This window comes from Mytilus trossulus, chromosome 5, assembly GCF_036588685.1.
Source record: "Mytilus trossulus isolate FHL-02 chromosome 5, PNRI_Mtr1.1.1.hap1, whole genome shotgun sequence".
Classification (NCBI taxonomy): Eukaryota; Metazoa; Mollusca; class Bivalvia; order Mytilida; family Mytilidae; genus Mytilus; species Mytilus trossulus.
In genome coordinates this window covers 35145450-35161239 of record NC_086377.1, presented here as the reverse complement: position 1 = coordinate 35161239, position 15790 = coordinate 35145450, and the positions used below count along the sequence as shown (strand labels likewise).

The following is a 15790-nucleotide window of genomic DNA, read 5'->3' as shown; positions in this document are numbered from 1 at the left end:
CGCTGTGTCCTATAGGTACCATGCATAGTTGCATTCATCATCCTTGCTTATAATTATTCAGTTTGGATTATTTTTTGAGGAAAAAGAAAATAAGGCGTCCGGATAAAAAAAAATGTACTGTTCCCAAGTACCAATATATGACAATGACTTTTAATACCGTTCTCCAGTCAGAAATATTTTTACAAAAAGAGTTAACATACTGGTACTCTAAATGTCTGCCATTACGCGGGTGTGCTCTAATGTAATACAGTAAACGTACCATTTGTCTTTAGAACAACGTATTATATATAACAAAACCCCTGGCAGGGTATTCGATACTATAAAATATCCACAAACCTGAAATATTTATATTTTGAATAGTTAGTTTGTTTGATAATTTGCAAAGTACTAACATAGTATAAACGTACTACACATTTCTTGTTGACATTTCTAAGTACTTCCTTATAGCAACACTATACTGATTTATGAACTAGAGTCCTCGGTCGTAACTACTCTACCATTACTATTACACCAAAAGGGCCGAAAAGTTACGATTTGTATAGATGTGTTTCATTACACGAAGGTATCCTTAACTATGTTGATTATAGATTTTTTTTTGTAGAAATCATATTACAAGCAGTTTCAAAATACCATTGAACATCAATTTAATAAATATTTTTGTCTCCAGATACTATAATTGTCCGTAATTGACTGACTTAAAACCTACCAAGCTGCACAAATCCAGATACTATAATTGTCCGTAATTGACGGACAGAAAGCCTACCAAGCTGCACAAATCTTGTATGCTGAAGCAATACACAGCTACTTTTGCATAGGTACTATATCTGTACTAAAATATGTAGTACTGGAAATTTACTTTTAATATTTAGTACTATTTCTTTACTTTAAAAATTGTTATAATATTTAGGTACTTGTATTTTACAGTACTTGATTTGTACTAAATATTTTGGTACAGAAATAATACAATAGTCCATGTTTGAAACTCATAATTTTAAGAGATTTGAAATAGAAAACTTTCAAAATCCTGAGAACATAAAGGTAGTAACCAAAAATATGTAGTATCTAAATTTCAAGTACAAATTGAGTACTGTTAAATACTGGTACCTAAATATTACAATAATTTTAAAGTAACAAAAAAGTACTGAATATTAACCAGTACTACAGGTTTTTAGTACAGAAATAGTACCTATGCAAAAGTAGCTGTGTATACCATTTCAGAATCTAAAGAACCAATAATTGATAGTCCTGACTTTGATTGACTGATAGATTTAAGGCATAATCAGTCACTTGAATCATATGTCTTTACCAAAAATGTGAAAAAATGGCAAGGCCGTCTCTTATCTATGAAATTAAAACCAATGGCAATACGTTATTTTATTACAATATAGTTTACGAATACTTTTCTTTAGATTCTAAAACTTATTAAGGATAACATATCATTTATTCATTTCCCCTTTTCATAAAGTATTGTATGATAGTTCTTTGATATCAAACATCCGATTTTGCTCTTTCAATGATATATTCAAACTGCTTGTATTACACAATTATATTATAGTACTAGTATTTAAAATGCAGATATTACTGGTTATTTTTAGTTATTTTAATAGCAGGTAAGGTTTCAGTAGCATGTTTATATGCCAGAAAAATAACACAGTTACTTTTGCCATTTCACTGTACTGAATCTCAAGTTGTAATAATTCTTCTTATTTAACTTATCACAATTTAATATTTGCTAACTGCATTTTGTGTTCTCTTATTAAACTTTTCACATAAACATTTGCTATCTGCATTTTCCAATCTTAAAAGATCGGAAATCTTAATTTTTATTTTTATCTCTGCGGATTTTTTTTTCTTCCAGCGGAATGAAAATGATTATTCTGAAAACATGAATATTCATTTATTTATTTATACCATTAATATAATTTATCAACTTAAACTTTCCTTTTTCTATGTTGCCTTTTTATTGAATTTAATCACTCTTTAACGCTACACTTTTTCTCAGTTCAAATAGTTAAATAATAATGACCAAATGGATGAAAATCATCAACCTAAAAAAGGATGTTTGTTTAAACTATCAGTTACATTGTACAGGGGCATTATGTTTTCTGGTCTGTGCGTCCTTTCGTCCGTCTGTCCGTCTGTCCGTCCGTCCGTCCGTCTGTCCGTCCGTCCGTCTGTTCGTTTTTGGTCAAGGTAGTTTTTGATGAAGTTGAAGTCCAATCGACTTCAAACTTGGTACACATGTTCCCTATGATACGATCTTTCTAATTTTAATGCCAAATTAGAGACTTTACTCCAATTTCACGGTCCAATGAACATAGAAAATGATAGTGCGAGTGGGGCATTCGTGTTCTGAGGACACATTATTGTTCTTTGAGTTATGCAAATCAGCATAAAAAATGAAAGTTTTCCGTCAAACTCAGCTTTTTTCTAATTTTCTAGTCTAGTCGTCTGCTTTTCCGTTTTTCCCGCCATTTAAATTCAATTTAAAAGAAATCTTTATTCTGATTTACTGCTTTTAGTACATGTATCTTACTATACAATGCTTATATAATTTTGTTAAAAAGTCGGCTATTATAGTTGCTAAAATTATATCAAGATCTTTACTACAAATCATACTTAGATCTATTTACGCTAAAATTATACTTATATATACGCCACATATTATGCTTATAAGTTATACGCTATAAATTATACTTAGATATACGCCACTCATTATGCTTAGTTATACGCTACAAATTATACTTTGATATAAACTCTACACATATGCTTAGATCAATTACAAATTAGGCATATATTATTGCTACAAATTATACTCAGATAAATGGTTGTATATATACAATAAGAGTTTAGTCAGACTATCTTACACTATTTGAAAATACTTTTATACTTTATTTCCATATATAAAAGATGATTATCTCAAAATAGAAGGCGTGTTCGTTTAATTCATTCATGTTTATTTTGTGTGATGATATTTGTAATAGACAAGATAATCTTTAATTAAAATGGAGAACTAAGACGACATTTTGAAAACTATGTAAATTTATGTTACAGATTGCAATGCAAACTCTTTTTTGTGTTATTCGTTAACACTGCAAATGATGTTTACACATCAATCATTCGTTTTCCCTCTAAACTCTGTATCTTGTTTAAAAGCACGAATTTGTCATTCAATAAATTTCAATGTTGCGTTAATACGAATTCAGATTTCATTAGGAAATAAAATACTTTTTATTAGATATCATAAGTCTGCAAAACAGATGATTTGAAAAAAGACGATATGGGGTTTATGTAAAACAAGACGGCAACTTTATCTCGTTTATGTAAACAAATATTTACTTTTACTGCGCGGAGATATCTTCCGGATGAAATGAGGGGGGAGGTATTGTTCTATTCGTAATATCGTTAATAAAAAAAGTGAAAAAAAGTTCAAATCTATCAAAAATAAAATAAACACCAAAAATAAAATAAACACAACACCGATAAAAAAATGTTCCTGTATGTTATACATACTTGTGTAAAATTTTTATATCGACAAAAAGCCACTGATTCCTTCATGTGTAAACATTTTAAATGCAATGGAGAGCCAATGCCTTTAAATATATACATGTATATTCCCTTCTGAATATGACAAGGGGGATAAAAAGAGGTACATGTATATCAAATACGATCTCAAATTTCAATTAGTTCAGTAAAATCATTTAATATTCTCAGTTAAGAAATAATGTTATAACTTATTTAATAAGTTATTGAAAAATAATACAAGTTTATAAATTGTTAATATATCAAAATAATTTTCACCTTAAGCAAGCAAGCAAGCAGAGGGTCTGTAATTTAAATAATAAAATTGTTCTTGTGTTGTGATGTTAAACAACTGTCATAGGTTAGGGAATTATTAGCGTCTTCAAACAAGTTTAACACCGCAACATTCTGTTTATGTGCCTGTCCCAAGTCAGGAGGCTGACGTTTACTAATTTTCGATAGTTCCTGTCTCTTGTAATTGCTCTGCGTAAATTGCTTCGTTATAAATTTCTCTGTTTATATTCTCAATTGAATTGTTTCATATTCTTCTTTTTGAGGCCTTTCATAGCCGACTATACAATATGGCTTTAACACTTCGGTGTTGCATATCAATAATGTGGTCATTTTTATAAATTTCCTGTTTACAAAACTTTGAATTTTATTATCCCAGGCATAGATTACCTTAGACGTATTTGGCGCAAGTTTTTGGAATTTTGGATCTTCAATGCTCTTCAACTTGGTACTTGTTTGGCTTCATAAATGTTTTGATATGAGCGTCACTGATGATTCTTATGCAGAAACGCGCGTCTGGCGTATAGAATTATAATCCTACTACCTTGATAACTATTTATCACTGTAGAATGCTATACAGTGCCTACAATTGCTTACATCCGCTTCATTTGACTTTAGTGGATAGTTGTCTCAATGGCGATCATACCACATCTTCATATTTTTATAATAACAATGAGTTGATACTTACATACTTATCTTATATCGTTTTACTCTACTGCATATAAACATATAATTAATTTACTTTTTATATATTTTTTTAAATATTATTGCCTTCTAACATCGTTCAATAATTTGTTTGCCATGCTCTTAGGGACGACATCAAAAGTTCAATGAAGGATAAAAATCTTAATTCACATAGTTTTTTTCACTGACCCCACACACCCCTCTTAACTTAATTTGGGAAAAATTTATTGACCAATAGGGATATATTTAAAATCGATTTTAGATTAAGAAAACTTGCAGCAATGTTAACCTCGCACCCCCCCCCCCCCCAAAAAAAAAAAAAAAAAAATAAATAGTTGATTTAAGTTTTTTATCCTACATTGAACTTTTGATGTCGTCTCTTACTTGTATTTGTTTATTTTATTTTCAGCCATTGTTCTTTGTTGTCTTCGTAAATAAAACAATGTCATTCACGTTGTGAAATTATGCAAAAATATATACACGTACCACACCTCTTAATTTTTACACTGCACATGCGCAGCCAAAAAAAAACCATTGCAATAGAAATTTGAAATTCGGTATTCAATATCCTAATCATTCCTAAATCAGGAATATAAACTTGAAGCCGGGATCGATTTTTTTGTTTAGATTTTTGTTGTTGACATATTCATGTCAAGTACGTGCATATCCAATGCATGCTGGTACTTCGCAAGGTCATTCCCTCATGCGTTTCACTGATTGTATTAGATATGTCACTCAAGGTTATTTGTAATATTTTATTCAAAATCAAGCATTGATGTACGTGATTGCAAACATTCTAGCTTAATTTCCATAAATGAAAGTTAGAAAATATTAAGCTAATATATACCTTGTACATGTACCACAGGTTCGGATTCATAAAAGCCGCAACCGGCGGGCTCTTACTTTTAAATAGTCAACGCTATTTATTTATTACTGCTAAATTGTGTCAAAATAAGGTTTTGCTTATTCTCACGAGCATCTTATTAAACCTGATCTGCGCTTGTATCATTGAAGTACATAATGAATAGCTTTTTCACTGGAAAAACATCTACAATGTATTAAATCATAAGTAAAAGAAAACCCACCGACTTCTCGGGAATTTACGAAAAAAAATTGAAAAGACACACTTTATTCAACAAACAATAGATAGAAAACTGAAAACTGACTTCACCTGATATCAGATGATCCGGGAGGCAGTCCTGAAAGACAATTGTATACAAAATACACTGCGACAGACTTAAGATGATACCCAACACGTTCAATAAAAATTAATTTGGCTCGTTTAATTTTCATAAAATTTTGACAAAGTATTTACTTTGACCCTTTAACAAAAATATAAAAATTTCAAAACTTTTGAACCAACCATTTTATCAGAAAAATTACACTGGTTATATAGTGGTTTGACAAACACCAATTTTGATCACTGAGAAGCTTAATATTCCCTTTACAATACAACGTAATTGAAACGTTTAGCTGACTTTACAGAGTTATCTCCCTGTAGTGTTAGGTAACACCTTAATAACAAAAACATTTTGCAAGATCCTGATAAATTAGTTAATGGTAAGAGATCCCCCAGCTGAGACATATTAATGAACTTTTTAAGTATATTCTTTTACACAGATACTATGGAACGGTAAACATGTACTGCTTCATGTTACACATGTAATAGATAACTATCTGTCATTAAAACGTTTCAATTATTCTCAACAATTATACATGTAGTACAAAATGTATTTTTATATGATCTGTATTTTGATATAACAATGATCGTATGCTTTTAAAATAGAGATGAAGAGGTTAAATGGTTGGCATGGATGGAAGTACAGTTCAAAAAGATTGCAGGGGAAGATGGAGAGATAAGTTTGGAAGAGTTCAAAAATGCATTGGGGGTGAAAAAGGTAAATTGAAAATCTAAAGTCACTCTGAATCAAAGATTGAATTTGAAGTTTCCCCTTGGGGTTGAAGACCCATTGGGTAGAATTTGGCTGATTTTTTTACGCTATGATCAGGTTATCGGGTTGTCGTCTCTTTGACACATTTCGCATTTTCCTTGTCTTTTTAGCAGAATTCTTAACAACAGACAATTATATACAAGATACATGTATACCGTTCTTTTGAGAGGTATCAAATCATAATATAAGCCACAAGATGTAAAGCAGACACCATGCCTGAAATCAATTCAAAGTTTCAGTCGTCTTGAACATGCATCATATATTTGCATCTTGACTTTATTTAAAGCAGACAACATTAATTCAATTCTAGATTACAAACATACTTAAACATTCATGAAATATTTGCCACTGGACGTAAAACACACAAAATGAATTTGATTCAATGTTTCAAACGTCTTACATGCATTAATTATGAGCCACTTGAAGTTTAATAGACTAAATCAGTTCAAATAATGATATCATACTTAAACATTTATGAAATATTTGCCACTGGACTGGACGTTGATTTATTCAATACAAGATATCAATTGTCCCCTCCCAAGTCTAGACAAAGTTAAATTAAATAAATACAATAAAATAAGTTTTTAAAACAAAACACACGTATTATTTAATATAAGCTTTGGATTGCAAATATTTTGGCCACGAGCATCAATGAATAGACATGTATTGTCGAAATGCGCGTCTGGTGCAAGAAAATTGGTTCCGTTAATTTTATTAATACCATTATACATATTTTCTTTCAGTCCTTTTTTGCTGAACGTTTCTTCACCTTGTTTGATAGTGACAGAAGTGGTTCTATAGAATGTGACGAACTCATGGTTGGTCTCCGTAAACTAACCAAGGGGACACCAGCAGAAAAACTCAAATTCCTCTTTGATGTTTATGATGCAAATGGTAGTTTATTAAATAAAATAATAATCTTATTTTCTTATTTATGACATAAATAATGTCCTAAATAAATAGATATTAAAAAAGAAGATGTGGTATGATTACTTATTAGACAACTCTCTAAAAAAAGACCAAATGACACATGCATTAACTTCTACTAGTCACCGTTCGGCCTTTATCGATGAGCAATGCGCATACCGCATAGTCAGCTATAAAAGGCACCGAAATGCATGTTGTATATGCATACTTTTAAAAAGACACATCGTAAATGATTTCATGTTCAAAATGCACTTGCTACGCAGCATTTGCTAACATTATAAATAAGCAAAAGAAGGTTTGGCATAAATGCATGACACAACTCTCAACCAGAGATCAAACAACAAAGTAAGAAGTTGACAACTATAAGTCATCACACGACCTTCAACAATGAGCAAAACACACTTGTTCTAAACAAGAACTAATAGTTTTATAAGGAGAAGCATTCTGAATCATGAAATGTTTAATTAAATACGGCATCAAACTTGCTACTATTCTATTAGTAATCTCAAAACAATCAGATGTTATACCAACAGACGATATTTTCTTGGGAAAGTGGGTCTTTTGATAACGTGGTCGCCTCGAGTTCGGGAAGACAAGGGTTCGAATATCCTCCGAGTCAAGATAAAAAAATTATAATTAATATGTGTTCTTAACACCCTATGCCAGTTGTCTAATAAAATGAGAGCATAGACTGGTTAGCATGTGTCTGATGGGGATGTAATGTCTTCCTAGACTATTTACCGGATTTGTAATCACATAAGCAACACGACGGGTGCCGCATGTGGAGCAGGATCTGCTTACCCTTCCGGAGCACCTGAGATCACCCCTAGTTTTTGGTGGGGTTCGTGTTGTTTATTCCTTATTTTTCTATGTTGTGTCATGTGTACTATTGTTTTCTGTTTGTCTTTTTCATTTTTAGCCATGGCGTTGTCAGTTTGTTTTAGATTTACTAGTTTGACTGTCCCTTTGGTATCTTTCGTCCCTCTTTTTTTATACTGTTACCTTTTGGACTAGCAAGTTAAAAAAAAACTCCGACTCAGTGTGTTGGTATAGTACAACGTAGGATTAATATTCGTATAACATTAGAATGTTTGCGTCCTGAATATGCATTTGATTTGCCGCTGTATGTTAAAAAGCCGTATAGCCAGGGTTTCCGCTGGCGGTCGCCATTTTCGCAATTTGCGAAAAAATAATAATTGTGGCGATAAAAATTCGTCATTTGCGAAAGAATTTGGCGAAAGAAATATATAGAACGATTTATTTTCCTCCATCTTGTTTATTTACTTTTTCGAGTTTCTCGGACTTTACCCGATCAGACAATATTCGGAATTCACCTTGACCTCATTAAGGTTTGGACAGAAAGTCAATAATCAGCTGATTGCATTTTATAGCTATCGACATCAAAGGACTATATTAATAAAGGTGTTGATTGAATTGTTTGACAAAATGATATGGTTAAATGGCTTCTGCTAAATGTCACATGTACAGAATTTATTTACCACTTTGCGACGCACGTGTTTGAAGCAAACGTTTTTGCGTCTCCTCCGCTTTTAAAGATAGTTTAGAAAAGAAAGATGTTGTTGTGACGAAATGTCCAAAAGCAAGAAAAATCTCGGATTTAAAACTTTAATTATCCTTTGACTTAAATATCGGTAATTGATTAGGAAGACGTTTTTAAAGTCGTTTGAGTGACACACGTGTTTCAAGCCTAGTTTTACGTTTACCAGTTGGGAGAAAAAATATTGCTCACATCTTATAGATAATTGATACCAGTAACAGTAATTTTTATGCCCGGTCGCTGCGGAGGGAACATGATGTGTTGCTATTGTCCGTCCGTACATCCAACAAAGTTTGTGTTCACCAAATTTAGTGTGCCTCAACCAAATGTTCTGAAACTTAAACACAATTTGTATAACCAAAAAAAAAGATTCCGAATTTCGGTGCCTTCACTTATACCGTTCTAGAGTTATGCCCCTCTATCACGTGTCATGCCGGCAGAGGCATTGTCTGCATTCTTCGTTTATTTCGAAATGTCTTGCACCCAAAGGTAATTGGAATTTCACGTAATTGAAATTTGAAATTTCATTTTTAAAAGTTTATTCTACAATAGTTTAGATTTTAACTTTCTAAAATTATTTATATGCCAGATAAAGAAAAAAATGATTTAAATTTTAAACAAAATATTATCTTAACATTTTGATATTTTCCCAAAAGAAAGTGGTACTATTGACATTGATGAGCTGAAGACCGTGTTAAGATCGTGCATGGAGGAAAGTTCCTTACAGTTGAGTGAGGATGATTTAGACAGTCTGACTGCTTTGTTGTTTGAATCAGCTGATGAAGACGGAAGTGGGGAAATATCATTTGACGAACTGAAAGCGGAACTGGAGAAACATCCGGGTGTTATTGAAAATTTATCAATCAGGTATAGCATTTTACCGAAGATCTGGGGTGTTATTGAGTTATTGAAAAAATCTATTAGGTAACGCTCTTAACCAAAGTTGTCAAACTTAATAAACAAAACTAAAAAGTAGACTGTGTTATAAAATACCATTGAATAAGTACTTCTTGTTTACAATTTTTTTTCAAATCCACAAATGTTTTACCGAAATTGAAATAACGTGGAAGCGATATGATTAGAAGTGAGAAAATATCCGCCAGGATAAATAGTTTTAAACGTGTTATGTTTTTACACTCCTCAATCTCTCATTTCTAAAATGTAAGCATATTTGATTAAACATATTCCAGAAACATCTATCATGTACATTATACCGAGTTAACTATAGTTTAAAGAGTAGTCACCGTCAGTTGTGCATTTGACGATCGCGAATACATTTTTACTTTTACTTGCAATATTGTAATAAACCTTTATTCATCAACATGTTAGGTATTCGTCCTCAATGTGGTATTCATCGAAAATGAAAAGACATATGCAATCTATGTAGAACTATTGATGAAATGAAATTTAGAAGGTAGCAAAAAAAAACCAATTAAAACTAAAAATAAATAAATAAAACAGGGATTGAAAACCCTTATGAAGTAACAAATCAAAACATAATCTGACCACAAATGTTTATTTTAGTGCCGCCCAGTGGATGAAACCGCCAAGTAAGAAGAAACAAAAGGATGGTTTCTCAAGATATTTCACAAAAAGATATATTCTAAATAATGTACGAAAAGTGTTGTTCTTTTTGTGGTATGTTTTGGCAAACATTGGATTTGGAATTTATGCTGGTTGGAACTATCGGACATCGAATGGATTTATCATTGCTGCCAGAGTTTGTGGAATGAATTTGAATTTCAACTGTATGTTTATACTCGTTCTAATGCTCCGTAAATCGTTGACGTATCTGCGTATGACAAAAATAGGCAATTTACTGCCGATTGATCAACATATTTTATTTCACAAAATGGTGGGAATCATGATAGCGTTTTACAGCGCTGTTCATACAATCGCTCATTTTGGGAATGCATGTAAGTATACTTCTTGTTAATGTTTTTAGGTCTGTGTGTCGGTTCGTCTGTCCGTTCGTCCGTTCATCCGTCCGTACGTTCGTCTGTCTCGATTCATGTAAAGTTTTTGGTCAAGGTAGTTTTTGATGAAGTTCAAGTACAATAAATCTATAACATGTCCCTTATTATATGATCTTTCTAATTTTAATGCCAAATTAGAGTTTTGACCTCTAATGTTGACAGTCCATTGACCATAGAAAAAATAAAAGTGTGAGTGGGGCATCCATGTAAAGTATTCACATTCTTGTTTTAAACTATAGAGACTATAATAAAATATTGAATCTTTAAATTTATAAAGACGCGCGAAATTCGTAGATTATATTTATAAAACAAATGTAAAAGAAAACCATAACCTCCTCACATATGAATCAATAAAAATAGATACTAGTACTTTAAAAGAAACGTTAAAAATACATTTTTCGAATGTGCAGATAATATTTGTTTTTAAATGAAGTCTTCGGCATTTCTTTTTAGTTTTACTGGATAAATCCAGAGACGATCTGAAGCTTTGGGAGATTTTATTTACAACCAAAGCGGGGTTTGGATGGGTTTACGACACAGCTATTCTGACTGGATGGGGATTAGATATTATAGTGATCATAATGGTCATTTGTTCAATGCCATTTGTCCGGAGGAGTGGACACTTCCAGGTACGTACAACCCATGCACATATGCATGAGCGTAAATTCAAAGATTAATTAAAAATAAAGAAAAGCGTATAAGTTTCACCCGTAAAATGTGTAGTTTACTATGAATCAGCTTTAAGGAAGAAAAAAACACAATGTTTTCGAATATTTGATCCAATCTATACATAGAGGAACGTATGCAAATAAACACTTAAATGAGAGAGAGAAAAAGTCATACATATACTTAATCTACTGTGGATTCATTAATTTTCGTGCATGGATACCAAATTTGGTGGATTAGGGAAAATTTGCATGTTCGTGGATATCTATTTTCGTGCTTTCGATGATGTCTACATACAAGCCTATAGAAAATTTGTCATTCGTTGAACATTTAATTTCGTGGTTTATCTATTACCAAGAAATCCACGAAAATTGGTATCCAACCGAACGAAAATTAACGAATCCACAGTATATGGGTACCTTGACATCTCTCGTTCACCAATACATCCTATGCCAAGGGATGTAGTTTTTACGTAAAACCGTGTATAACATGTTTTATTTGTAGCTTTTATATTCGAAATATGCCTGTGTATTTTATATTTAAATTTGACACACATATTTGATACAGGTACATGTATACAATATACACATAATGTTATGTTCCTTTTGTAGGTGTTCTACTGGACACATATGTTGTATGTACCGTTCTGGATTCTTGTTATCATCCATGGTTCTAACTTCTGGAAATGGTTTGTAGCTCCTGGGCTTCTGTTTATATTGGAAAAGCTTTCAAGATCAAAATTTATAAAGAGAGCGCGATATGGTAATACTTATATCGAAGAAATTACATTATTGCCGTCTGGGGTTAGTATTTTATTATTTTTGTTTTTATTTATTTTATTAAAAAGTTTGAATTTTGAAACTTATAGGTGTCAGTCGATCTCGACCTGTCTCTTCATCGGCAACTACATGTACGCCCGGCCGGCATTGTTTCCAGCTAGTTTCCCCCACAATATGTAAAGATTCCAGACTCAGCTCTCACAGATGTAGTTCGTCTGTCGAGAGTCTGAGGGCAATGAGGGAAAGCAGGCCATGTTTCAGTACCCGAATATTGAACTTAATTTTGTTATAACATCTACGATACGAATTATTCAATCTAATTTTGTTATAATATAAGTTTGCATTGAATTAATTACTGTGCTGAAAGTTGACGATTTTGTGGGTTGAAATGTTTTGCGTTTAAATGCATTCATTTTTCGCGAGAGGGTGAAGCTGCAGCAGCATATTTCACGTTAACAGTTTTGACAGTTTATCTTTTAAATAACGATGAAAATCGATGATTCTAAAAGATGTTTTGATTTATATAATAGGCGTACTATATCAAAAAAAATGTACCTTCATATACATGTACCACATTTATAAATATGGTTGAATCGATGAAATTTCATTTATTGGTTACACGACGATAGTGAAAATTGAACTGCTATTGCAGACTAGTACCAAATGGTTTTCCTTCAACTTCATTTTCAACTCATATAATTTCAACAAACTATACTTGCATATTCACGTGCTTTCGTCATGTACATGTAATTATTATTTATAACAATACTCTTGCAAGACAATGATATTAAAACGAAACATTTTCATCACCCTTAAATGATTGAGTATGGTACGCACATGTATGAAGGAGGATAATAGGACCTTTATTGGGACTCCGGGATCGGGTGTTTTTAAGCTCGGGATTTCGGGATTGACCCTTTCGGGATTTCATGTTTTTAAGCACGGGAATTCGGGACCAGGACCCCTCCTACCCTCGCTCATGTATGTATGCATTTAAAAAGCTGGCTTCGAACGAAGCTATGCTACTGGATTATGCAATGATGTAATATTTGAGAGTTACAACAAAAATAAGTACTGAAATCGAATGATATGGTCACACAAAATTGATGAGTTTTTTTCTGTAAAAGGTCAGATAGGCCTAAATGTAACACCAATTGTTATATATTTTCAAACTCATTGCTTAAAATATGAACTTATATAGTTCTGTTGTCAACTAAAATTACATGACACACTTTTTTCAATTTTATTTATAGGTCACACACTTAGAAATTTCAAGACCTGATAATTTCTCTTACAAAGCAGGGGATTACTTGAATATACAAATTCCTGCAATTGCTGAACACGAATGGCATCCATTTACAATAAGTAGTGCACCAGAAATGGACGGTACGTATAAATGAATAGATGCGGAGGGATCAGTGTATTTGTTTTTGGGTCATTTAATAATGGTTTAATGGGGGTACCCAACACTTTTGGTAAAATAGATTTGGTTTGTTTTATTTTCATACAGTTTTACAACGTATTAACTTTGACATGTTGACTGACATTTACATAAATATAAAAATGAACCACCGAGTTTACAGGAATAATTTCGTTGGATATAATGTAGTTTGAAAAATAATAGTTTTGATCATTGCGAAGCTTGTTTTCTCCTTACTAAATGTGAATGATTAAAACGTTCAGCTGGTATTTAAAGAGTAAACACCCTTAGGTGTTTCGTACCCTTAAATTTCGTATGCCTTCAATACGAAACACATTGTTATTTTAACAGGAAAGACATAAGTTTAATGTATTCGCTGCGATTTATATTTGCGTTATTTTTTTTCTCACGAAAGTTGCGAGAAATAAATCGCTCGCGAAAATGAGTTGATGTGCAGTATGTATAACTGATCACAAATGCCCGAATGAATTCAATAAAGTATTCTACTACAGATTTGTGTCTCTTTTAACAGGAAGATTATGGCTACATGTAAGATCAGCTGGACACTGGACAAAGAAATTATACGAGCACTTTGAGAATTACGACCCCGGAGAAACCGAGGACCTAGACGATGACCATTGTCCAATGGATGACATTGAAAGACGGCGCAAGTCTGCCGTAGGTTCAAGGAGAAAGTCAACAATTGGTATGTACATGTACAATTGAGAAAAAAATGATTGATAAGTGTGTGTTCAATACCGTTTTTAGCTATCATTTATGTCGTAGCTGCTAGTAGTAATTAGCAGAAAAGTACTAATTTAAAAGATGAAAATCAACGAAAAGTCTGAAAAACACCAAACTGCACTGCCGACATATGCAACACTCTGACAAAGGGGATAAAAATTATCAATTTTAAATTAAACGCACATTGCATGGTAGATTGTACATAGATATCAAATACACTTTAAAATGCCCCGTTTGAAGTCATAGTTCAGAAAAACTGCATGCAAAATGAAGTGTGTTCTAAACATAGAATATTAAGATACGAAAGATACGAAATGAAGCAAGTTTGGAAAAAAAACGACCGAATCAATTACTTAAAATCTTCCAAAAGCACAATTTTTGAAAGCACTATATATACATGCACAGCACCATCGTGAGCTGTTTATTTGACGGGTAGTTAGCACTGTTTTTTGAATGATCAAAAATGTTTGCAGGCAATAGTATTCAAGATTTTGTGCACAATTAAAACGAAACGATTTCAAATCTACTTGGTAGTTTGAGAACTTTTATTTCAGAGTAATGTTTATATCTAAAATAATTATAGTCCTAATTTTCAATATCATTTAAATTATATTCTTAAATAATATCGAATGTTTATTTATTATTTCACATGATTCAATGACTTAACTGAGCAAATTTTATGCATGAAACATATTTTCTACTAGAGGTATCAAATGCCATGCAGTTTGGTAAGAATATATTTAAATATATACTGCTTGATACATAAATTAGCCGTTTCAGAATCTAATGTATTCTGGGTATAATTTTCAAATTGTCGTGATTGGTTATAAAAGTCATACATATAATGGAAAAAGGGTACGAACAATACATTTACCAATAGTCCTTTAGGTTCTGAAACGGTCAATACTTGCCTTGTCTGAATAAAACATCAACTGTTTATGCTTGCCCTAACACATACATTTGTTTTATGTTTCTTGCTTCCATATATTTATATAATTATCATTGCATGCAGTATATTAAGCTAGACTAAGTTCTTACCCTTGCAACACTATTTAACATACCGGTAGAACTCTCCTGTACAAAGTACGTGTACCTGAGTCAGAGCATAGATATATATACATATGTCTCTGGTCAGAGTCAAACGGATTAAGCACAGGAAACAATAATATCTGTGTGTTTCTACTCGCTATTTAATACTGTTGACTTCTATGTGTGTAAATGTGTGTATATATTAACAGAAAAACAAGTTTTATGTTGTACTGTTATACCAC

The 15790-nt window shown here is 32.1% G+C and overlaps 1 protein-coding gene across 2 annotated transcripts in view; it reads left to right on the top strand.

Annotated features, from left to right (window-relative positions):
- The window catches only part of LOC134718793 (NADPH oxidase 5-like), a 55116-nt gene that overhangs the window by 30353 nt on the left and 8973 nt on the right, over positions 1-15790 (top strand). Inside the window, exons 3-11 of one of the 2 annotated variants that reach the window (XM_063581521.1) lie at positions 6284-6395; positions 7193-7343; positions 9591-9801; positions 10459-10850; positions 11364-11539; positions 12188-12379; positions 13609-13741; positions 14308-14481; positions 15224-15247. In XM_063581521.1, coding sequence (XP_063437591.1) covers positions 6284-6395; positions 7193-7343; positions 9591-9801; positions 10459-10850; positions 11364-11539; positions 12188-12379; positions 13609-13741; positions 14308-14481; positions 15224-15247 — 1565 coding nt within the window. The remainder of the gene's footprint in view (positions 1-6283; positions 6396-7192; positions 7344-9590; positions 9802-10458; positions 10851-11363; positions 11540-12187; positions 12380-13608; positions 13742-14307; positions 14482-15223; positions 15248-15790) is intronic. The other variant, XM_063581522.1, reaches the window with a different exon arrangement.